At 38.2% G+C, this 25,538-nt stretch overlaps 1 protein-coding gene across 2 annotated transcripts in view; it reads right to left on the bottom strand.

The window, feature by feature from the left end:
• Positions 1 to 3,004: 3,004 nt before the first annotated feature.
• NNT (nicotinamide nucleotide transhydrogenase) overlaps positions 3,005 to 25,538 on the bottom strand; it is a 44,639-nt gene continuing 22,105 nt past the window's right edge. For both annotated transcript variants that reach the window (XM_069881216.1, XM_069881217.1), the window contains exons 16-22: positions 23,872 to 24,032; positions 22,963 to 23,142; positions 18,726 to 18,885; positions 17,296 to 17,377; positions 7,955 to 8,073; positions 6,843 to 6,958; positions 3,005 to 5,341 (exon numbers count right to left, since the gene is read on the bottom strand). In XM_069881216.1, coding sequence (XP_069737317.1) covers positions 5,192 to 5,341; positions 6,843 to 6,958; positions 7,955 to 8,073; positions 17,296 to 17,377; positions 18,726 to 18,885; positions 22,963 to 23,142; positions 23,872 to 24,032 — 968 coding nt within the window. In that variant the 3' untranslated portion in view covers positions 3,005 to 5,191. The remainder of the gene's footprint in view (positions 5,342 to 6,842; positions 6,959 to 7,954; positions 8,074 to 17,295; positions 17,378 to 18,725; positions 18,886 to 22,962; positions 23,143 to 23,871; positions 24,033 to 25,538) is intronic.

Below are 25,538 nucleotides of genomic sequence, written 5' to 3' on the forward strand. Positions count from 1 at the left end.
AGGTATTAACTTATCATTTACATACGCTGTGCAGAAAACTGGCTGCCAAGTACCAGGTTTCAGAGTGATGCAAGGGCTACATTCAGTCTCGGAGTACATGGGGAAAAATAGAATTGATCAACTGTCATTAATGGAAGAACACAAACTACACTATGTATGTATATGCTCAGTTGAAAACCATGAGCCAGCGCTCAGCAAACACGAGCAGGACAACCACAGAATCAGGCCCAGCCAGCATGGGTTCATGAAAGGCAGGTCCTAGCTGACCAACATGATCTCCCTCTGTGAACAGGTCGATGAGTGAAAAGCTGTGGAATTTGTCTACCTGGACCCTTGCAAAGCCTTTGATGTAGTTTTTCACAGCATTCTCCTGGAGAAAATGGCTGATCAGGGCTTGGACAGGCATACTGTGAAAAACACTGGCTGGATGGATGGGCCCAAAGACTTGTAATGAATGGAGTTAAATCCGGTTGGCAGCTGGTCACATGCAGTGTTCCCCAGGGCTCAGTATTGGGGTCAGCTCCGTTTAATATCTTTATCAGTGATAAAGGGATGAGGGGACTTTGTGCACCCTTGGTAAGTCTGCAGACGACAGCAGGTCGGGTAGAGTGCTGATCTGTGTTGAGGGAGGAAGTCTCTACAGAGGGGTCTGGACAAGCTGGATCAATGGGCTGAGGCCAATTACATGAGGTTCAGCAAGGCTCAGTGTCCGATCCTGCACTTGAGTTCACAACAACCCCATGCAACGTCACAAGCTTTGGGAAGAGTGGCTAGAAAGCTGCCAGGGTTAAAGGAACTGGGGGTGTTGATCAAGAGGCGTCTGAACATGAGCCAACAGTGCAGACAGGCAGCAAAGAAGGCCAACAGCATCCTGGTTTGTAACAGAAATAGCGTGGCCAGCAGAAGTAGAGAAGGGATTGTCCCCCTGCACTCAGCACTGGTGAGGCCACACCTTGAATACTGTGCAGTTTCGGACCCCTCAGTACAAGGAGGACATTAAGATGATGGAACATGTAAAGAGAAGGGCAATGAAGCTGGTGAAGGACCTGGATCAGATGTCTTGTGAGGAACAGCTGAGAAAATTGGAGTCTGGAGAAAAGGAGGTTGAGGGGACACTTTATCACTCTCTACAGCCACTTGAAAAGAGTGGTGGATGTTGGTCTGTTCTCCTAAGTAACAAGTAAGGAGAGGAAATGTCCTCAAGTTACACCAGAGAAGGTGTTAATTGCATATTAGGCAAAATTCTTTACTGAAAGCGTGGTCAAGCATTGGAAGAGGATGACCAGGGAAGTGGTGGAATCACCGTCTCTGGAGAAGTTTAAAAAAAAAAGTGTTGACATAGTCCTTTGGAACATGTTTTGGTAGGCAGAGTGGTGTTGGGATGCCAGCTGGATATGGTGATCTTGAAGGTCTTTTCCAACCTTAACGATTCTATGGTTCCATTCCACTCATTCTCAGGAAAAATCTGCCTCCAGGCAAAACCAAACCACAAAGTAAAACAGGTAAATTACATTTACTCTAACACTTTTTCCATTCACTCTCTTACTAGCTAACAATTCTCATTTTCTTCAGTTCTGAAGATAAAGTTCTTTCTTTAGAAGCCATTACGATGTTCACACTGGAATAAGGACTATAAATTTGTCCCATAATTTCTCAAGTAGCACCTTAAGCTAATGTTGAAGTCTTTGCTACTTCAAAACATCACGTTTTGGGAACCTGGAGTTTCAAATATTAGTAAGCCCATTTATGAATATCACAGAATCACAGAATCACAGAATAACCAGGTTGGAAGAGACCCACCGGATCACCGAGTCCAACCGTTCCTACCAAACACTAAACCATATCCCTCAGCACCTCGTCCACCCGTGCCTTAAACACCTCCAGGGAAGGTGACTCAACCACCTCCCTGGGGTATGTGTAAGTACATGTCTTCTCCTCAGAAGGAACCATGTGTCACATTAATAGAGTTAACATAATATATCCTCTGGGCAGCTACAAAGCAGTTGCATTATGCAAGTCATTACCTTTTTTATACGCCATTCCACACTGTTGGAGAAATACTCAGCAAGTCTTATGACAACATGAACTCCACTGCTTAGCAACAGAACAGAATGCCCACATCTCCCAGTACTCAAATCCCTTCCCGTTACATTTTCCTGCAGGTTTTGAAACAGCAGCACAACCCCGCAGCCAAGACCTACTGCATAATAGGCTGCACCAGTAAGCATACAGCCAGCAAGTAAGGCAAGTGATAACTCCCAGCACCTGGTATCTGGGAGACTGTGTCTGGATTAGGGTGTCCAGTACAAGAAACCACTGACAAAGTGAGCAGATTCTTCCCATTTTCCATGAGATAGTGATGAAAACAGACTCTCCTCAGGGGGGCAGAGTAACAGGATTAGGCTAGCTAACGCTCAAGTTGCAGCAAAGGAAAATGCAATTAGATATTAAAAAAAAAAAAAAAAAGTTGTTCACAAGGGGAAGAATTAAACACTGGAATAAAGTAAGAACATGTAATCTCTGACCAGGAGATGTTTAAATCAAAGCCTGAAGGAATCTGATCAAACTCTCACAGTCAAAGGGACAGGACTTGTCTTGCACCCCAGCCAATGGAAATGAAGTGCTCAGTCAAGTAAGTTCTTACAGTTTTGGTGTTTTTTCATTTCCTTTTTCTTCTTTTTTTTTTTTTTTGAAGTAAAAAAAAGGCAGCACATAAGGGTATCAACTATGCTCATTAGTTGTCTAACCCTCTTCATTTAATAGAATAGCTCATAGTGAAGTTGCTACAGTCAGATGACATCAGTCATACCTAGAATTAATATTTTAATGAACCATTCAAATTAAAAATAGAAAAATGGTTATTTCACTACAATTCTTTTTCACTACATACTTCAACCTCAACTTCCCTTGACCTTCGCATCTTGTTCTAGCTTCCAGAAAAAATCTCAGACTGCTTACCTCCTCAGGAAACACAACAGGAGAGAAAAGAAACAGTAACAGGAAAGAAAAATAATTGACGTTTTATTAGCACTTCAACAATTACCTGGTGTTCCATGCTAAAGCACAGTCTTAAAGATTACACTGGTAACCTCTGACTCAACATAACAGTATTACATTTTTTCCAAATACAAAGGGAAAATAAAGTGTTCCCTCTCCACTTTGTGGTTTTTTTATTTTTTTTTTTTTTTTAAGAAAAGCCTTACATTTGCTACTTATAAGCAGAGACACATTGCATACCGCAGTCAGATACTTCAAGTTCAACAAGACAAATATCAATAGTTCGGGATGTTAAATCCCTTCAAATCCCCTTTATGCTTAGTTGCGACGTAATAGAGAGATAGAGGATTATTTCCTTGTCTTTCCTCTTCTCTTTCCTCTTCAAGACAAAATTTAATAGTTTGGGATGTTAAATCCCTTCAAATCCCCTTTATGCTTAGTTGGGAAATAGAGAGGATTATTTCCTTGCTTTTCCTCTTGTCCCATTTCCCTCCTAGTTTTTTGCAGGCCTAAAAGGAAAGTTGAATACAATGAAATCAAAACCGTATATGTTATGTTCATATATAGCTGCCACAATGTTTTAAATGAAAATTTCATTACAATTCTCTTCCTGCAGCATATAACACATCAATGCTTACATGATAATTTTTATTTCAAAAGAGATCCAAGCAATTTGAAGAAAAGGGTAGTTTCTTTCATACCTTGCTACATTTCTTAATGTATTAACTCTTCGATGTCTAGGGTTTAGGTGATCTTCATGTAAAAACAGAGGTAGCTAAGTAGAAATACTATATTTTATGAGGTCTCTATACATGGTGTAATTGTAATAAATGTTTGTTCTATCAATCTAGATAGACTACTTTCAAGACTTGTTTCATAAGAGTTTGTTTTCCTTTGATACGATTACTTTCTAACACAAGTACAGCTATTTCTGTTTAGCCTTTGTCACCATGGGCAGTTGCTACATCCTTATGGAAACAGGATAAATTCATTTTATTAGGCGAATACTTGAGTTCCACTCAAGTACACTTAACATAATTAAAAAACCCCAGAGATCTATGTCATAATTTAATTATTTGCTGAACTTATTATGGGAATTTAACAGTGCTTTTAATTTGATTAGGCAGAAAAATAATGAAAACACTGGATTTTAAGTCTGGTATGTTTCTGTCCAAACAATAGCTTGTTTATTTAGAAAAATTCTAATAAACTCCAGCATCTTAAAAATGTTTAAAAGTGCCTTTTCCAGCATCATAAAAACACTAATTAAGAACGCATCACTAAATTTGAAATTAGCAAATACAGTTCAAAGTCTAAGTGAACATCAACTGAAACAGTGTGGTCCAAATTCTGTGAATAGATCTGGTATGCAAGATGTTCTGTCTATGCAGAACTGGACCATATTTTTTCCTCACTTAAAAGGCAACGGCTGAAAAAGATGGATAATTGAGCAACTGCTTAAAACTGTTAAGCAGTGCCAGTATGCATACATTCCCTTATCAGGCTTGAAGATCACTTGGTAGGTGTCCGAAATCCTGTGTTGCATTTTACAAAACATAAGTGGACACTACAAAGAAGGGGAATTATATTTTGAAGAAAACTAACTTCCCTAAAATACTCCTGATCAGAGTATTTATACAATCCACGAAAAAAAAATTCAATTTTTCTGTAGAGATTTAACAGTATACTACGTTTAGACTCTCAAATCATGTAAGCATTTCTTTGCATTAGCTTGCATCCATTTGTAATTTTGATTACTATTTTGATGAAACAAATAGTTGTTTTTCCCATAATGGTCAAAGAATATATTTGATGATAGAAAATTATTTTTGGTATAGTATTTTTTAGCGAATTTCCATGACAGAAGTACAGATAGTTAGGAGAAGGAAGCCAATAATTACTTAAAATGACCAGGAGTTACTGGTTCCTGCGTATAACAGCTCAACCCTAACCTTAAAACACACATTTTCATTCTTTAACGCATTGCCTCATGGAAGATTTAGTTTGGAGGTTTAATGTGCCCATTCTTTCATAATAGTCCACATTGTGTGACTGAACTACATCTCCTAGGAGTCAATGCAGTCTTCTCCAAATGCCGGTTGCATTATGACAGTAAGTGATTCTTAACTCTTGTTTTCCACAAGTTCTGTGACAAAACCATAGTCACAATCATGAAAGGAATATAAATCAGTATTTAGCTTTGATACGATTCCCTGACTTTAGCCTGCAGAGCGTCACAAGTCTTCTTAGCATCTCCTAACAACATAGCAGTATTGGGTTTGTAGAAGATTGGATTGTCCACCGCTGCATAACCAACTCCCAAAGATCTCTTCATTACAATGACCTGCACATAAAGAGTACACATATGAAACAGCAAATACCAACCATCATTCCCTCTCAAAGAGGTGACACAAAATTAACTCCAAAAGTTAAGGGAGAGGAGATTCCTGTCCAAAACAGGGTGCCCACTGCCATAAAACTGTATTTTAAGTGTTAGTGTAGCAGACAAATTGATATCCTGACCAGTTTCAGAAACATTTTACTGATTAACACAATGTTATATGTCAGATAAATAGACCATGGACACTACACATGCATATGCTTTTACTTTATTCCATGTAATAAAGTCAAAGCAAGATAGGTACTTATGATTGTAACACATAAGGTTTGAAGTTCTCTTATTTCTGAACTATTTTAAGAACCCAGTTCCCTGACAGGAACACAATTCAGATGAGAATTCATAGCAATACTTGGTGCAACCCTTACTTCATACATGTGATTTAAAAAAAAATAAGTTAGAAGTTAAAACTAAAAATTAAAACTAAAAATAAGACACTAAAAATTAAAATAATGAAATAAATATATCAATACAAACTAAAATTACAAACAAAATTACAAATAAAATTAAAATAATAAATACTAAAAATAATAAAAATGGACATTAAAATAATAAAATTTAGCATTCAAGACTAAATATACAGTTCAGATTTTTTTACTTTAAATATCTAAATACAAATAAAATAAATTACAAGGTATACAGTACCACTAGTAATAAAAAATAAAAATCCTAAACTAAATTTCAGCCAGTTTTAGCTATTAAATTATTAAATGTCAAATTAGTTACCCACAGCACCTTCAGCACAGAAACTGCAAAGCTTTACTGACTCCATGTACATGTTTATTCCTCAAACTGCAATATACAGCTACACAGTCATAAATGCATGTAGGTATGACTGTGTACTTGAATGGCTAACCCACAGAAGAACTGAGGCTACAGTTGGGTTCCAAATAAGAGATCAAAGATTCCATAGCAAGGAAACTCAACTATATGTACTTTGGATCAGACAAAGTTGCTTTCAAAAAGCAAAAACTGGTGAAGTAACTGAACTATCAGTTCAATCCGGACATACTGAGCACTCTGTTCAGTCTAGTCACTCATAGTTTGGGGTCTTTTTGTTTAAGTCAATTATTCATTTTTGTATTTTCACCTCAATATTACAGTTGTCAATCAAATTTCCTATAAACGCAAAAAACATTTGTACAGAAATGTTTCAGGGTGCAAATCCGAATTGAACATAATTTATTCTGATTGTATTTTTTAGTAGAAGCACTTTCATTGGACTTTTCCACAGCAGTCACCATTAGTCTCACTAAAGCAATTCCTGATGACTATAAAATCACAGACGGCATCACACTTGCAAAGTACTGGCTGCTTTGTTGGACACTGCAGAAAAGTTTCTCATGGAAACCAGAGGAGTAGGGAACCTCCTTAGCTTATGCTATAAATCAGTTTTAAAAACATGCTATCAAAGATAGGTGCTAATGTTAAGTCTGTTACTTCTCACCTGTTTGGACTTCCAGACCTCAAGAACTGGCATTCCAGCTATAATAGAGTTTGGATCTTCCTGAGCTGCTGAATTAACTGTATCATTTGCACCAATCACAAGGACCAAGTCAGTATCTGCAGCAAGACAAAGAAAACAAAACTCAGCACTGAGGCTGATATACAAAGTCATCTGAGGCTGACGTGTAAAATCTGATTTTTAGAGGCAGAACCCCTCCTTATGGTAAGCACTCTTCAAATACTTACGGGCACTTTATTCACAAATAGTTCACAAGCTTATCAGGCAAGTTACATATAAGAGTCCAAGCGTGCTACCAACAACCTCCAGCAAATTGCAAGCATCCAATAACCCCATTCCAAGAGACTCCTTAGACCACTGCCACACAAAAGATAATCTTTTGAAATTCACATGCGGTTCCAAACACACGTAGTATCACCTTTGAGTTTCTTTGTGTCTGGCTCTTCCTTTGAATATTATTTCACAAACAATTTCTCAGCAACTTTGATTTTTAAATAAAGATGTAAGAAAGCAAGAAATTTTCTGTATCATGCTACACTGGTTTGCAAGACGTTACACGGTCAGGTCACTCACAACACCTGACCTAAAGAAGTAAACAGTAGTTTTCCCATACAGAGTAGGAACAGTGACAAGAGACAGCATTTGCCATTTATCTCACAGCTACAAGCACAAAACCAAACAAGCGCATAACCAAAGACCAAATAAAAACCCCCAAACAAAAACAATGAACTATTCTCTGGAGGAAAAAAGTTTCACAAGGCTATTTAACCACCCTTCAATATCTGCTCTCTTCTGTACTTCTGTATTCAATGCTTCTCTTTGCTTTACCTGTCTCTACTTTCTGTTTCTCCGTTTTCTGCTCAAGTCAGGCAATTTCTTACATTCAACTGTGCTCACTTGTCACCAGCTGGGACAGCACTCTGAGTACAAGAGAAAGATCTATACAGTAGTATCACAACAGGCACAAAGAAAAACATAATGGCCTGACTGAGATTTCCTATTTTTAAAATCCTTATGCAATGTGAAAACAGACCCAAATAAAAATTGACAAGACCAAATCCAACCTACTGGAAAGTTAAAATTTGTAAGCTAACCTGGAAAGTCTTCATTGATCTCATCCATTTCCAGTACAATATCATACGGAACACCAGCTTCTGCTAGGAGCACATTCAGCTGACCAGGCATACGGCCAGCCACAGGGTGAATACCAAACCTAACAGGAAAGAAAGTCCAAGTCCATTAATGAGCAGTGACCACCTTGATTTATACAGTAAAATTGCCACCTGTGACGTTAAAGGCTGAGAAGTTCTTAACTACAAGCACACACGAATTAATGAAAATATATGGTTTAACAGTATCATAATTACTCTGCCAGTGTTGCAGGGAACTGAGTGGGTAGGAAAAGGAACAAGATCCATAGATTTGACTCTTCACCTGGAGAGCAGCTGTTTCTTTTCTGTAAAGTTAAAAGTATGACTGACATAACAGGCATGCAAAAGAATATGCTCTTTTCCCAGTAAAACAAAAGCAGCAATTTTCAATCCTTCCATCACAAGAAGACTTTTTCAGAAAGTTGTTGCACCTGCGAACTGGCTTTGTAGAGCCTAGTGGAGACTTCCAGCAACAACACAGAAGGAATTTGTGGCCAGAAATGCCTAGGAAAACATCATTGCAAGACAGACCAACCAGAATTTTTCCACTCAGCCATCGCTTACATCAACAAACTTTTCTTCAATTACTTTTGAAAGTAATTGGACTATTTTACCATTTTGTCTGGATACAATCATCAGCCTGAGCCACTTCACACACAGCAAGCATTTGCCTCCACCTTCGAAGCAGGGCCATATTTAAAATCTTGTGACAGGTACCTTTGTTTTTCTATGAATAAGCCTTTTTACTGCAAAACCATCACCCACATTAATATGCTTTACGAGTCTCTCACATCATTGAAAAGTGAGAGTGCCACAAAGTAAATGAATGGGCCACAACAGAACACTCTTCATGAAAAGACAAAAAAAAAAACTATGTAGACTTCCTGACACAAAACAACTCTTAGACCTAGAAATGCCCTTGGCAAATGACCGTATTGACTCAGGAATCTCTAGAGTATGCGTGATCATCATAGTCTAACACTCCAAGGGAAAAATTAGCAGGGACTGTGGTCTAAAGCATAAGGCACTGCTTTGCTGGATTAGGTTAACATACCATTTTCTTCTCATGACTGGTCTTAGGAGGGAAAAAACGAAAAACCAATTAAAAATGGAAGTGCAAAGGTAGAGAGCTAAGAAGCCATACCAGTTTAAGCATAACAATTTTAAAAACGTTTTAGGAACAGCTCAAAACCAACTCGGAGGAAACACACTGCTTCTGAGTTACTAAAAATCCAAATAGACAGGGTGACAGTGGGGGGTTTTAAGGCATGCACGTAAGAGTAAAAATCAGACAACTTTCAGAATGGAGATGTTGAACTGGTTTAGCTGGGGTTCCCAAAGCCATATTTTTGTTAGAAACAAACCTATTCCTTGTGGGCAGATTGTACTCATTGCTCACCTACCAGCCCTCAATAAACTAGGCTGATCAATGTCTACTACTTTGTGCGTTTGTCTTTCTAGCTCTGGAGCTATAACCAACCGTAATGCTTGCTCAGGCACACCAGAAATGCCTCAGATGCACGTGGTATATAGCTAAAGTGTTTAATAAGGAAGCCTATATGTCCTTTGGAAGAGACAGAAAATACCCAAGAGAAACTGCAAATTCTTGGATTTCTGAATAGAAATTTTTTTAATCAGAAATTCAAGTCACTCACAAATTCAGACTTCTTCAAAAGAAGGGCAAGACTAATAAATCAACTTGCTGTGACAAAGGGATTGTCACATAATCCTATTTTCAGCTCCACTGTAATCGAAGTGGATAACACACTACTGACAGTCCACAAGTCACAGTCCAAGTAACATAGATCACTTGCGAATTTAACACTATACAAATACATCCTTAAAAGGGCAACTGAACTCTCTATCAGCACGACAACATTAACACAATCAGAACTCCAGAAACAAAATTAAGGACATAAGATTAATGCACATAATACTAGATACACCACAATTCTAAGCTCTAGGTCAAACAGCAGGATAAAAGCTGGCTTTAAAAGGAATGCTTTTAAAGAAACAAAGACAATAGACTGTATTCAGCTAGTAAACACTCCAGATCCTGTTGCAAGGGATAATACCTAGAGTCAGAAGGAGGACAGCAAATACACAGGATGAAACATTAACACCTTACTTTTCACACCACTCTAATATAAGCCAGTTGTAGTACTGCAGGAGTCCTGAAGTGTACCACATTCAAATCATTTACAGAACAGTAGGAGAACTCTTATTCTGAAGTACACTTGAGAAAATCCATCACTCCTCTGGCAGTGAAAATAAATTTTCCAACAAAATTTACTTTTGTTTCTAATAAAATTATTTGAGCGTCTTTGTAACCAAGCTGTTTGGCAATACACAAAACAAAATATTCGTGAGGTTTCTATTAAATAATATATACACATACAATCATATTTCAAGGGCTGGACAGCCAAAATTTAAGCTTCCAAGAGAATGAATTTCACCTTTGACTTCACTATTCCTGGCAAGAGGCAAAGAAAGGGACAAATTATCTTTGTTCAGGAAAAGCTACGGCATCAGCCATCAGTATTCAGAAATTTCTGACAGACTCTGCTTGAAACCACATACTGCGTATTAGCAAAGTTTGAGAAAGCTGTTCATACAAAAGCTTTTTGGACAAATATTAAAGTGACTCCCAGAAGTCTGCTTCTAAGAGCCTGTTAACCAAGCACAACAGTAGCCTGCCAATGCCTCTTGAAAATGGATGTGCAAGCGTGTCAAAAAGAATCATTAAAAATACATGCCTCTCAAAGGCTTTCATTATTTCACAAGATAAGATCTACATACATCTGGAGTGAAATCAGCCTGTTCAATTGAAAGCAGAATTCAGGTAAGCATGGAAAAGAGAGCACTAAAATCCTTGATAGTTCACATCTAACAAAAGCTGTGTATCTTGCTCCTGATTCACAACAGCAGTTCTTCAAAGATATGTGCATTACAGCAGAAACATTTTGTCACATATGCTCTCACAGATGTTACAAATATGAACCTCATTCGTTTTCAAAAATTCAAAACAAATTATTCTGAGAGACATGTTTTATGGTAAAAGTGTTTCAAATTGAAAAAATGTGAAGTTTCTTTGATACACTTTTAATATCAGTTATGCAAAAGGTCCCTTAGGATAGTTTGGTTTTAAATTGAGCAGAAATCTCACACTTTTCTGACTTTCTGTTCACATGATTAAGTTTTCCGTTTACATACACTTTACCCATAACAAAGATTCACAATCATGCTGTGACTGACTTGCGCATTATCCTTGTAGCTCACTGAAACAGACTTCGCCAGGAATATTTTTCTCTCAACCCTGCCCCTGACTGCGTAACACGGGGCTTGCTTATCATCATCTCCAACTGTCAGAAACACTGAAGCAAGTACACACCTCCTCGCTACTAAGATTCGCACCTACACAGTGAGTACCAGGCAAGGCTATTGAGTCTTCTTAATCAGCCCCTTTCAGATACTTTTTAGCTTTAGAAACACAGCACACGGATATGAGTTCATAAATTGAACATTTTCTCATAATAGAGTGCAACATTTTTGTTTAAATTTAGACTAAAAATCTGTAACTCCTGACATACGCCTTATACCTAGGTCAGCACTTTCAGCACTGAAACTTTTTAAACTTAAGGGGGAAAAAGCATTACCTGAAGTAGAAAGAAGTTAATTATAGTAGGGTGTACAAGATAACTACTGCATGAACAATTACTGAGAAGCCTCAGAATGGAAATTACTTTTTATATAGTTCATAAATTCTTAGCATCTATTCTTATTACAGCTGGCTAGATAACTGAAAGAACTAGCACCCAACCTGATTCAATGCACAAGTGTTCAAGATCACATCATCAATGTAAAGACAGGATTCCTGTCATTATGCCAAAGCTGGACAGTGATGTAAGTAAGTAACATCTGGCTGGTACCTAATTTAGCTTACCCAACACTTCAGAAGCTGTACATACACAGAATAATTCGTCCAATGATTTTACCTGACCTCCTCTTGACCCTGCCTCATTCACTTCATTTGTGCTTTGACACCTCTCCACCTCTGTTTCCAGGGCAGACAATCTGTTACTCAAGGTAATGGGAGGGTGAGGGAGTGCAGGGAGGAACTCTCAATAAACTGACAAGTGCATTATTCAGATACTCCGCAGCTTTAAACTTGCCATACAACAACAGTAGATGTAGATTATTAGCATTAAAGCACATAGATGAGGCAACAATATTCCCCTACAAACAGTGCTTCAGCACCAGCTAAGCTCAGTGACTCTGCTGGGGTCAGTCAGTTTAATTTGAACTGAATTAAATTAGCTAAATAAAGCATACTCAAGTGAGGGTTTGTACTGGCTCCCTACTTCCAGCCACTATGGCTTAGAACAGCACAGGCAAAATCCAAATACAAGGCATGGACCTCAGGCCAATGCAATAGCACTCCCAAGAACCCTGCTGCACGGAAGAAAGAAGAGCCTGCCTCCACAAAGCACCATGTATGGAACTAGTAAGGTCATCTGGAGCTGAGACAACATGTTATGGAACCAATTACATACCTACAATCCACCCCTAGGTGCACACAGCAGCAGTAGCTGCATCATTGCAGAAGCAGATCAGATACAGCAAGGTTTTCTCCCCAGTTACACCAATACAGCACCTGAGCTAAGAGATCAGTTGGACTCCATTTGTACCTTCATCTGCAGTAATTCAGAACCCAATCAGTTAATTTGACTGCAAGAAAAACTGAGAACCGACACGCTTGTACACTTCAGTGTCTTCCTAGTAAGCACACTCCGGCTTCCCAGAAACTTGCATCAATGCACTTTGTTTATATGCATCCATTTATCAGTGAGGGTAACGTTTACCTTACACACACCTGAGCTATGTAGTATGTTAAGACTGGTGGAGACAGCACCTTAACAGTTCACCCTTTAAAATTCTTCTGGATTTTCTTGTAAAGCAACAAACAATAATGACTGTAAATTTTTATAACTAAGCAATCAAAGTTAACTAGTTTCATTTATTAAGATGTAGATAAATGTGTAAGCAGTACCCCATCCACATGTTCTATTACTGACAAGTGATTACAACAATGGAGAAAAAAACACCAAACTCCTAAAAGCATTTGATTAGAGCTCAGCCACAGAGGTAACAATAAAAATCAAAAAAATGCAGGTCCAACACTAAATTCATGCTATTACATTTGTATTTCCAAGTGCTCAGAAGTAATTATATTCTCCAGCATCAGAAGACAGAAATCCAAGTCCTTCAAGGCAGGTTAAAATTAAGTTAAAAAACCCACACCAAAACACTAACATACCAGCAACTCATTTGAAAGGCTCTTTAAAAGTTAATCTGCATTTCTCTCAACTATGAGAGTTATCAGAAAACGATATTTAATTATGAGTTAGATTTAGGAAGTCTATACAAAGAACAGTTCTAGGAGTTCTTTAACCCTGCAATACACTTTTCTTATCAGAAATTTCTTACTATTCCAGAAAACAAAACATGTTAACAAGAGTCTTGGGAAAATCAAATGTGGCAAAAGCCAAAATAGTAAACTTGATGTGGACATAGACAGTATCACTTACCCATGCACACAGAAGAATGTATACTGTTTTGAACAGTATTATAATACTATGTAATTATTATAGAGACTTACTATAGAATATAATTTAATTGTACAGAAAAAAAAACCCCAGAATTTCCCAAACAAGGGCCTACAAACAACACATCAGGTGGCTGAAGAACTTTGGTAAGGCAAGAACTTCCAACAATTTAATCAATTTTAACTTTGCAGAAATTCAACACCAGTTGTAGATCAAGCATTTCCTCTCCAAGGCCAATGGATTCTAGGGACTATAGGATTTAGCCTGTGAAAACTTTTGTTGTTTTACCCATCCATAAGAAAGGAAGGCCATAATGAAGGCTCAGCAAGCTTCCTATGCAATCCTACTAATGCATTAAAGATGTCATCTGCTGCAAGACCATCTCAAGCAAGTGATGATGTTAGCTATGCAATTTAATAACCAAAACAGTCTGAAATTTCCAAACTCTCCCATATTTCTGAATTTAAAGCCTAGTCAAAGGTTATGCATCATGTTATATAACCTGCATTCTTCACCGACAATGTTATGGCTATAGGCAAAGTAAATGAAAACAACTACTCCTCTGGATTAGTGGTGAGCCATGAAGTAAAAAAGACCATATGACAGACACAATTTTTCTTGGCACGGTATGGGCATTACAAATTGATGACAATCGTATGTCCATGCTGGCACCCCTCCATGGTGGATGTGCGAGAGCGTCACTACAGCTGGATAGTGAGCATACAAGGGTCCTGAGGCACTGCAGGCCTACTGAAACCAGAGGGACAGCAGCTGCACTCAATGAACACCATGGGAGCTCCGCAAAGTGATGAAAGGCCTGAATTACCACAAATTGTAAATACAGATTTATTTCATTAAAACACTAGGTAACCACTGCAGTGATCCCTTCCTAAAATTATTTCAAGGATTCATTCATGTTTCTCCCCTGCAAAGCCAACATAATAGGCAAAACCTATAATCTTTTACATCACCAAGGTTGATAAAGCTCATCCCCACAGAAGCACTGCAAGAAAAGCCAAAAGCACACAACCCTGTCATCACATTAGCCAAGAAAGGTTCTTTTGTTGGACAACTAATGGGTCTTCAAAATTTTTAATCCAATTTGGACACACACAAAGCTTTTGCTAAAAACGAAGAAATAAGGTGTGAAGAGAACTGCTCCAGGAAGCACAAACATCAGCACACACTCGCATTCATGCATGAACAAATGCATCTATAAAGCAATTTTACATGCAAAATTGCAACATTCTGTGTAAACACCAATAAGCTGCTAAACACTAATAATTGTTGCTAAATCCTACAACAACCTTGCTGTTACCCATCACAATACGTGCTGTAAAACACTGCAAAATCTTATATGCAACTTTTCAATAAGCTTGGAAAAACAGTGGGAAAAGCAAATGGAAAACAAAACCAAAAAAAAAAACTAATTGCTAGAGTGCTGACATCAAATGAAGTCACCATTTAATCGAAATGAAAACATGGAAATCAGAGAATAAGTCTGACTAACCGGCATCTGTCCAAATATCTTGTTTCAAACGAAAGCAAAGCCTTGACTATTCTCAAAATACTTAGTTACCTTTCTGAGACCATCAGCAAGGGAGGCATGATGTTCTTTCCAGTACTTTTAATATCTATAATGTCTATGATATATTGAAGAAAAAAAAGACTTAGGGCCAATACGGGCCCCAATACACAAGTCTTACTGGCAGTAACAAAACCCTAAGTGAAGCCAGTAAGAGTAGGCCACGGTGCTTAATGGACTAGAGAGTCTATCACATGAGGAGGGTGTCAGAGCAGTGATTATTCAGCCTGCAGAAGAAAAGCCCCAAGGGAACGTAACCGCTGCATGTAAATACTGACGGAGGGGAATAAAGACAACAGAATGGAATTCTTCTCAGTTGTATCCAGTAAACAGGCAAGAAACAATGATCAGAAATTGAAATAAAAGAAAAACCTGTTTTACTCTAAGGGTGACTGAACAGAATGCCCAGAAAGGCAGTCAAATCTCTGTCTCTGGAGACTGCATATTCAAATCCAACCAGACACACCCCTAAGCAACCCGCTCCAGTTGACGCTGCTTTGAGCAAGGGGGCTGGCTGAACATCAACAATCTCCAGGGATCTCTTTAACTTCTGTGATCCTGTGAAGATTCAGGTTACATTAAAATAGTGACAGAAGCATACATCTTCAGACCTTCTCACGTTCACTGGCAGCCTTCTGAAAAAGTTAGACTGCAGAAACTTTCAAAGCATGGTGCAAGAAAAGATACCAAAGCCCTAATGCCTGGAAGAGGCAAAGAGAAATCAGGCAGTATATCCTGTGGAAGCTAAGTCCTGCTGCTAACATAAGAACACATGGATTAACCTATGAGTATTCTGAAGAACCTAACTTTTAACAGAAGTACTGTGGGCAGGCACATCACTCCAAAAACAGGAGTTTTCATGCATCTATAAGATGCTTTTCATCAATACACACTGTCTAACTATTCCAAAGAGCAGAATGGGTTAAAAGAGAAAAACAGCAAGGCAGACTATGGATTTTTAACCTAAGAAGGGCATCTAACATTATAAGGTGGCTAATTCTTTTCAGCACTGTTTCAAACATGTCAATCAGAATTGGATATTACTATCTTATTTTTTTTAAAATATACAAATTTTGCTGTGTAGTATTAAGTATTACTTCTATTAATGCAAGTCAGTTATCTCAGAAGTAAGTCCCATGTTCATGGTACAGAGGCTGCTACCTAAAGTACTCTTCTCACTCCATACCAGACTGACCCCAACAAACATTTCTCCATTCTGCAGGAGGATCTCATTTCCTGCCTAGAAGCCTCAGCTATTCCCACTGCACTCTTTTAACTACTCTCAGAGTAGAAGGACCCATTTCCTTAGGAAATCAGGACTTAGAAAAAAAATGTTAAAGCTATTTTAGCCCAGTAAATAACCACCCTTAATGGAGGTTTCTTTAGAAGGCAATTCAAGCCACTTATGTTAGACCTGTGCTCTCTCCCTGTTGCCTACATGTACAAAGAAAAGCTGTTCTTTCCACAATTAAATCAGCTGCTATGATTACTCCTCACAGTAACATAGTTCCACAAAGTGGTTGCTTTTACAGAGCTCTCCAATCTCCACCTTTAGAAAAGCCTGCCAACTCTTCCCTTGAACACAATACAAGATCTACCTTGAAGTTCTATTTTACAAAAAGCTTCACTGCTTGTTTTGTAGAGAAATACAACTATATCCAAAGGCAGAGCATTTGTATCCAAAGGATTTAACTTACCTTTCAAAAAAGTAAGGTTTTGTTGCTATAATGAAGAAGTGTTACATTTTAAAGCCATTCTTTTTAACTGAGTTTCAGTATGACACCAAACCAAAACAAAAAAAAAAACCCCAACCAAAAATTATCCAACTGCTGGGGCTACTTTCCAAAACTAAATTTAGGAAGAATGTAAGGGAGTAAGAGATCTTTTACACTAAAGCCTGAAAATGTCTAGATATTCTGCTGGAAGTTAATTACCCTAGAGCATTCTTCCAGCTAGGATTCCTGACAGAGATCAGCGTAACAATGACTGCTGAAAGAAAAATTAAAACAAAGCAAAGACTTGTAGTGGACCTTAAGGGAATAGGAAGCAAAATCAACCCAATTATAGTATTTTTCATCAAGGAAAGTACTCACCTGACATTTTTCCCTTGTTCTCGCAACATTTTCACCAGATCAGCTATTGGGTACTGAGCTTTTGCTGCACACAAACCATAACCTGAAAAAATTTCCAAGTTTTAAGCTATTTTTGTGTTTCAGTGCAGACAGAATAGTTACAGACAATAAGCACACCTTCTACACAAACAGAAGCTCTCATAATTAATTAAACAAAAAATTAAATACACACACACACACAGATACTCATACATTCCTAGACTGACCACTATAATTTCTCTTCTTGGTCTCCTGACCACTAATGGTATACTGTTTGATCAGTCAGTTAACACAAGTTACTTATATCAGCTTCATAAAGATACATGTTCCTTTTCGTATCAGAAAAGGATATTTCAGACAAGTACACTGAAAATTTGGTTAGAAGGTTATTATCAGGTTACTTCACTACCACTATCCTCAACAAAATTTTGCATTGGCATAATGTAAACCTAGTAGCTCAATGTGGATTTTAGCAGCAAATAATCTTTTCAGCCTTTCTGCATGAACTAATTCATCAGTGCCCAGAAGAAAAATGTAGAGTGTATGTTGTTAGTGGTACCCTCAAGGTCTGACCACAGGAGTAAGAAGCAAATTCCTTGAAGATGCCTGCAAGCTTTGTTGACCACCAAGATAACCTCACAAATTAGAGCCCTACCTGACTTTCCTTCAACTGAATGACATGACTATTGTGTTGAAATTATTTTAATAGTGGAATGAGAAGAATGCTAAAATCCAAAGCCTTGTTAATTTTCGTTCAGTTTAAATGAAAACACGTCTTGAGTTATGCCTTACCCGACTTCTCCTAACATGTAATGTGCTATTGAACCACACGAGCCTACAGCTAAACATAAAGCTTTCACATAACTCAGGGTTTTGGTTTTCATGGGGTTTTCTACTATAATTGCAGTATTTACTGTATACTAACTAAGTTTTAGATGGTTTTCTGCCCTTTTTTTTTTTTAACAACACAATCAAGAATTAAGCAAGTAGATGAGAAGCATAAACAAAACCCTTTCAGTACCTCAACAGACATTTCATTACTGGTACCAGTGGTATCATGGTAGTGCTTGGAAACTCACAAAACAGCTGCACACAGAATTAACTGTAAACACAATTTACAAAAGACAGTGTTTGTCCTGAAGAATTTAAAATCTAAATAAATAGGACTAAGTCTGAAGAGACACAAAAAAAAAAAAAAGTGGTATGCAGATGTCTACAGAGAGGAATAATGACTAACCTGGGAACAAAAACAGAACCCACAGACCCAGTCAACGCTTAAAAGGCTGCTGTTATGTTGCAACTGCAAAATAGCTGACCATTTTTTGTCTTCTTTCAGGTTTTTGTTTGTTTGGGGTCTTTTGTTAATAGTACATCCTCTAAACATCTTGCTGTATGAGTCAAGTGCATCTCACCTGGAGTAATAATAATACTATTGGCTTCTTTTATCATTTCAATTGCATTGTCCACATTGATTTCTGTGTGGGTTCCAGTAATTTCCATGGGCTTCCCACCAGCTGTTGACGTGGTGCCATAACCCCCTAGAATCACATTTGCAAGGGAACGGTTCATAGCCTGAAACACAAGAGGGGTTTAGGTCAGCTAAAGATGAAAGCCAAGAATAAGGAGAGAATTCCACAAACAAAACTTCTCAGAATACTGAAGCCTTCCCAACAACAGTCTTTAGCTGCTTATACCTCAAAACTTCTTAAAACAAAGACCCAGATTAACACACCAACAGCCAAACATCAGCTTCCAACACATTACATTACACATGGAATGAGAGAGCACCAGCATCTCCCCAAGACAAAGAACAAAACAAGACAAAGAACAAAACAACACAAACAGCAAATATTGGTTTCTTTTTTGTTCTTAAAAGGAAGAAAGAAAAGAAGTATATTTGATGACAGGATTTTTTTTTTTTACACACACATAAATGCACACAATTTTTGCAAGATATTCTCTCAAGTTCTTGAGCAATTCAACACAGAAGCACAAAACTGCTCTATGACAGCACAGAAACAACATAACTCTTACAGGTAGTACAGAAGCCAAGCTCCTGCAACATCAAGACAGTAAAAAACACAACAAAGCTAAGTAGCCACATAAAACTAACCAAATGCTAAATCAAAACAAATCGTAGTGAACTGAAGGGGGCCATTAACTTACTGGCTGAGCACCAAAAGGGAACAACAAATCTTAAACTAGGAGCTTTAAGAGGAGAACACATCCTAAGAATTCGGCTCTGTAGATAAACAGCCAGGAAAAGCCACTGGCTAAATGCTTTCACTGGCATGTCTCCTTGTGAGTGTTGTCCCAAAGCAATATCTGGAAGTAGGCAAAACTTCTAATTGCAGTAAGCAAAACTTTAGAAGCAGAAGAAGAACAGGATAGCTTCTTTAATTAAACATGTGTGTCATAAATCTGCTGTGCTAGCTCAGAAACCACTCTAAAATTTCAGAATGGATCTGGAGAGGCAGACATACAAGCAAGAGTAAACAGCCACACAAAAGTACACTTCCAAGTGTCCGATTCCCACTGACACTTCAAATCATGCAACTCCACAGGTTTGTTGGTACAGCCTGGAAAGATATGCCATTCTGTGAGATTCATCATCTAGCAAATAGGCACAACCAAGATGTTAGAAGAACTTCTGTTTACTCTGACAAATCATTACTGTTTGAGATACTGTGAAGAAGGAGCACAAATGCAGTGAAATCAGCATGTTTCTACAGTCTGCACTAGGCAGTAGTTCATATCCTGCAAGAATACAGTGTTTGACATGTCGCACAATATTAAACCATGAAACAGCAAAGTACTTCTTTCTAAGCAAAAGTGTTCTTTTCATCCTTTAGATGCCGCACACACTAAAATTACAAGAAGCAAAGCACTTTCTACGCATATCTAAACCAAAAGACCACAGTAAAACCAACCTAAAGGAAAAAGAACTTCAAATACTATTAGAAATGTTAGAATCCACACAGAGCATGCATGAGAGAGAAGCACCCTTGCCTGGCTCCACACCAGAAAGCCCAGGAAGGAAGGAATTCTGACAAAAAAAAGGGGATGATACAAATGCCTTCAAAATGCCTCAAGACCTCATCAAGAAAAAAATTAACCAATGTAGCTAAGACCTACTCACCCCAGGGGCAGTGTGGAAACTCCTCTAAAGCCTCTTTCGCCTTCTTTACCATCACAGACCACAAACATATATGAACAAAGTGCAGGCTTCACCATTCACAGACAATCCAACCACCAGCAAAAAGCCCCCTGTGCTGTGCCTACACAGGTGATACCGGCCAGGATCTTCCATCCAGAGAAAACCAAGCCCTTGATCCCTCAGATTTCTAAGTCCTGTCACCGTGCCCTCATGAACTGCATAACTACTACATGTGATGGATCAGCATACAATTTGCAAGGCTAACACAATTTGTCCCTTCTCTTGCTGTTTCATCATCCCAATTAATGGCTCCTCTTCCATCGGAAGCATTTTCCCAATACCCAAGTTTACCAATTCTAATGCTACACTTGCAATCATCAAGTAATCACTCTGAAGAACAAAAGTTAAAAAAAAACAAGGACACGCTAATTAAATCAAATGTTCTGGAGAAGACACATTGGCTTGGCATTTTGAAAGGAGTCACAATTCACAGGATGAGTGAACAGTACAGGCCCTTCTTTGCTCTGAGGTTAAATTCTTTGTCCTTAAGTAACCCTTCTAACAGACACAAATAGGGCATAGGTGGAAAATCAAGCAGATAGCAGTGCAAAAACTAAGGGGATATGAGAATACTTGTTGGCTAACTCAAGAGCTAAGAGATTATCTGGACAGGTTTTGGATTATTAGGCTGCAGCTTTATCACAAAAAGTAACTGCAAATACAAAAAGAGTTCAATCGTTAGGATGCTTCCACATTCTTATCTACACTAGATAAGCTTTCAATATGCTTTCTGTGGAAGAAGAGAGGCAGGGATAAAGGAAGGAGGGGAAAACTGCTGCTTCCTTAGCACAGGTTACAACAGCCTAAAGCAGAGTTTATTGAAACTCTTGCCAATTTTTCTCCTGAAATGCAGCTTCCAGACAATGACACTGAATCCCCTTGATAATTACTTAAAAAGCTTTGTTATAATTTCCACTGAAGTAAGGCAGAAAAGAAAAATGCTGAGGGAGAAATAAGTTATTCTACTTATTGTGCAGAAATTGAACAAAATATTTTTAAATTTTAGTAGCTGATTAACTCTAACCATCTCAGCTTACATGAAGCAGCACAAGATTTCTAGCTCAAAAAGTGAAAACTTCTTGAAATTTGAGAAATACATAGAGGAATGCCACTCTGTCACTGCATATTTGCTACTTAAATCTCCAGGATTCCTCTTTACCTATATTCCCCCAACCAACAGATCTCAATAGCTTAGAACTCTCAAAGTGCCTAGAGGAGCCACCAATATAACACAAAAAAAGGAAAGGAAGAGTAAAATATACTGGTAAACATGTACCCAAAAGATCATATTTTCATCAAGTCATACAAGAATTTTAAAGAATATATTTCTCATACTGGTGCTGCAGCAGAAATATTAACTTTCTACTGATATGGACTAAATTGCTGATTTTACACAAATGTATATGCATAACCGTATATAAAGATGCCCCATGTGCCACAATCTGACTTCCTTTTGATAAGGAGATACAAAATGCTCAAGAAAATGACTCTTTAAAATTCATACTTGGGTTTTTTCATTTGAACTCACCTCCACAATGCTGAACAAAAACAATTCTTTAAGCTTTTCTGAAATTATTCCTCAAGAGAGAGATGAAAATGAATGATACTGAACATTCCTAACATGGCAACATTATTTATCAGCAGAAGTGAAGTAAAAGACAGCAAGGGCTGACCAAAGGACAGAAGAGCAACACTGATCATACGAGAACACAAGAACAGAAATTAAACAGAATTACACAACAGACGAGGTTGGCAGCTGTTGCACTGCAAACAGTTTTCTTTAAGTCATCACCTTCCCATCTTCAAAAACAAAAAGGAGAGAGACAGAGACACAAAGGAAAACAAGAGACCTCTGCACAAACATTCCAGAAAAGGAGACTATTACTAACAATACAACGTGGTTACACGGAGTCAAAGCTCAAGTTTGCTCTGACACAGACATTAATACCAGCAATGCACTAATGCAAGCCTGCTGCCACCCCGTGGTAGTTCAAAGTAGCTCTGAGGAGAGTAGCATACTTTCCTACAAATGGACGAAAACAAACTAAACGATTCTCTCATCAAACCAAACATTTTCTTTTTAAAGGAACTCATTACTCTCCCGCTGATAAATTTTAAATTTAGCTAAAATTTAACAACACTGTAGAGTGATATGACTGAAAGCAGCAGTGGAGCACAAGTGACCAAACCTATGTGAGCCCAGACTCAAGCCCTCAATGCACAAGACAATGCAAAGGCTTTCCTCAGTTTTGGAGGTTGTGCCACCCCAAACCAAAGGAGAAAAGTAACACCTAGCCCAACAGTTTCAATCAAGAATTTTTTAGTCCGTAAAACTGCAGTTTGGTCTTCTGATTGCTTATCTTCCTAGTAAACATGTTGAGTAAGGTATTTCATGACTTGGAAAACAAGCACAATTTCTGCTGACTTCTTACCACACACATGATGTACGAGAGGATGGCCCCAGAGGAGCCAATGAGTGCACCAACAATGGTCAGCAAGTTGTTGTTCAGTAGGAAGCCCTCAGCACACAAAGCCCAGCCAGAATAACTGTTCAGGACAGTAATAACTACAGGCATGTCAGCACCTCCAATAGCTGCTGTTAAAGTGACACCCTGCAAAAGGAAAGAAAATATTTTAGTATAAGGTATGACTAAGGAGAACATGCAGAGAAGACGTTGTCTGCAGCGCTGAAAAATAACTATCAAGTTACTTAATAACGTATTCAACTATTTTCAATGTAAAAGACACCAAACTCTGGCCTGAAGACTGGATTTATCAATTCTGCATTCCAAGAGAGGACAGGAAGGCACCCCACTATCCTCATCCTGTGCTTAGTCACATATTTTCATTCACAGAAGTATCCTATCAGCTCCATGGAACTGTTCATAGCATTAAAGGATTCACACTTCGCAGTTTTTGCAAGACTCAGTTGACAGAATTGTAATTGTTTTGCAACAGGTGATGTGAGCGAATGAGATAAGTCACACGTGGTGATAATCTTTTTAAGTTATGATAACCTGTAAATCCAGCGCTCTTTTAAAGTATTTTAAGGATAAACTTCTTGAAAAGTCTTCTAAAATATCAGTTGGTCATGTAAAAGGCTCCACTAAGTCACAGCTCCAAAACTAAATATGAACATAAACATCTTTTCTCTGGAACATACCGGTTCCTAGTTTACAGCTAGATTTAGGAAAGTCAGTTACTACCTGCCTCTGCAGGTCAGCATACAGGCACTATGACGACTGTGGCTCAAAATGGTAAAAGACAATCATTAAGAAGTTTGCGGAGCTGAAGAACAAACTGCACATTTAATTTGTCTCACATACAATTCTCTAACTTACCATTATGGCTGAGAGAGCTGACACGGAACCTAGGCAAGTAATTCCTGTAGTGTAACTAGGGTCAATCATGTACGGAATCATTCCACCAGCGCTGGCAGCCAGCAATCCTGCATTCAACGCATGTCGACCAGGCAATAGCAGTGGTGCAGAATTCAGGATACCTGCAATCAAATGCATATTCAGATATTGACACATAGATGCAGGACAGTGTCTCTTTCCTCCAGAGAAGACTGAATACCTCAGCAAAAGAAAAATTTAAAAAATAAATAAATAAAAAAGGAGAGGGGCAGAAGATAAAACAAGTTAGCTGAAGCTGAGACCTTGTGTTGACTCAGCATTGCAACACATTCGGTCTTCTCTACATTTTCAAATACTCCTGTTCAAATTCTTATTTTACTTCCCAATCTCACTGAAGTGCTTCAGAATAATCCTAAATACCTCTTCCCCTCTAAAAGGCCCCAAGTCTCTACATGTTGTGTATGATGCTCTGTAACAGGAAGCTTTTAGCTGGAACTTCTTAGTAAAGGTATCTCAGTCTCTGAAAAGCTGGGTGCTCAGAAAAATATAACCACAAAGAAACCCAAGTATAAAACACTCCTGCTTTCTAATGCTTTAATTTCACCAGCACCCTAAGTCACACAGAATTCCCACACCTTGCCACACTGACAGAGACTTGAGGGGGAAAAGAAAGTTTGATTTCACAGAATCACTACACTGGAAAAGACCTCCAGCATCATCAAGTCCAACCATTCCTATCAACCACTAAACCATGTCCCTGAGCACCTCATCCACCCATCTTTTAAACACCTCCAGGGATGAGGACTCAAACACCTCCCTGGGCAGCCCGGTCCAGTGCCCAATGACCCTGTCTGTGAAAAATTTTTTTCTGATGTCCAGCCTGAACCTCCCTTGGTGGAGCTTGAAGCTATTTGAGTCTGTTGACTGAATCTGTTTGATCCAGTTTAGAAAGACATTTACATATTTATTTTCACCCTAGGTTTCTTTTTTAACCAAAAAACACAGCAAGAGTAAACAGTAACGCAAGTTTATCTATTACTTTTGGTGTTAGTAATTACTTATCAAGAACCTCATTTAAATTTAGCTAAATTCAAGGAAAGAACGAACTGATGGTCTCAGAACTAGGAGTCAAAGTTTGGTAATACAAACAAGCTTATGCTTTGATATGAAAAGTTTTGATATGAAAATGCAAAGGAGGCAGTATAAACAAACAGGAGAGTGAAACAGGCAGTGAATTTCACCAGGGACATGCGCACAAATCACTGAGGGGATGGAGAAGGGAAGATGAAGAAGAGAAAGGAAAATAAGAGAAATAAATAAGTAACAGCAGAAATACATCAGAAATACATACTACTGACAAATCCTTCAAAAGATTATAAGAGAAGACAGCTTTCCATCCATGTCATGCTTCCTCCTTCAATGACTGGTCTCAAACACTGAAGAAAGCAAACAGATGTTTCCCAAGGGAACTATTGCAAAGCTAGTAACAGGATTAGTAATAGGAAGTTCTGAGATGGAACTTCTTATTAGTACAGGTATTATCTCAGTCTCTCAAAAGCTGTGTGCTTACAAAAAATCAAAAATAAATGCAGTAAAGAAAACTTCAGGTGCATTAAGAACTAGGAATTAGTAAGTACTTAATTTAGAAG

Source organism: Phaenicophaeus curvirostris, chromosome Z (genome assembly GCF_032191515.1).
Source record: "Phaenicophaeus curvirostris isolate KB17595 chromosome Z, BPBGC_Pcur_1.0, whole genome shotgun sequence".
NCBI classification, from domain to species: Eukaryota; Metazoa; Chordata; class Aves; order Cuculiformes; family Cuculidae; genus Phaenicophaeus; species Phaenicophaeus curvirostris.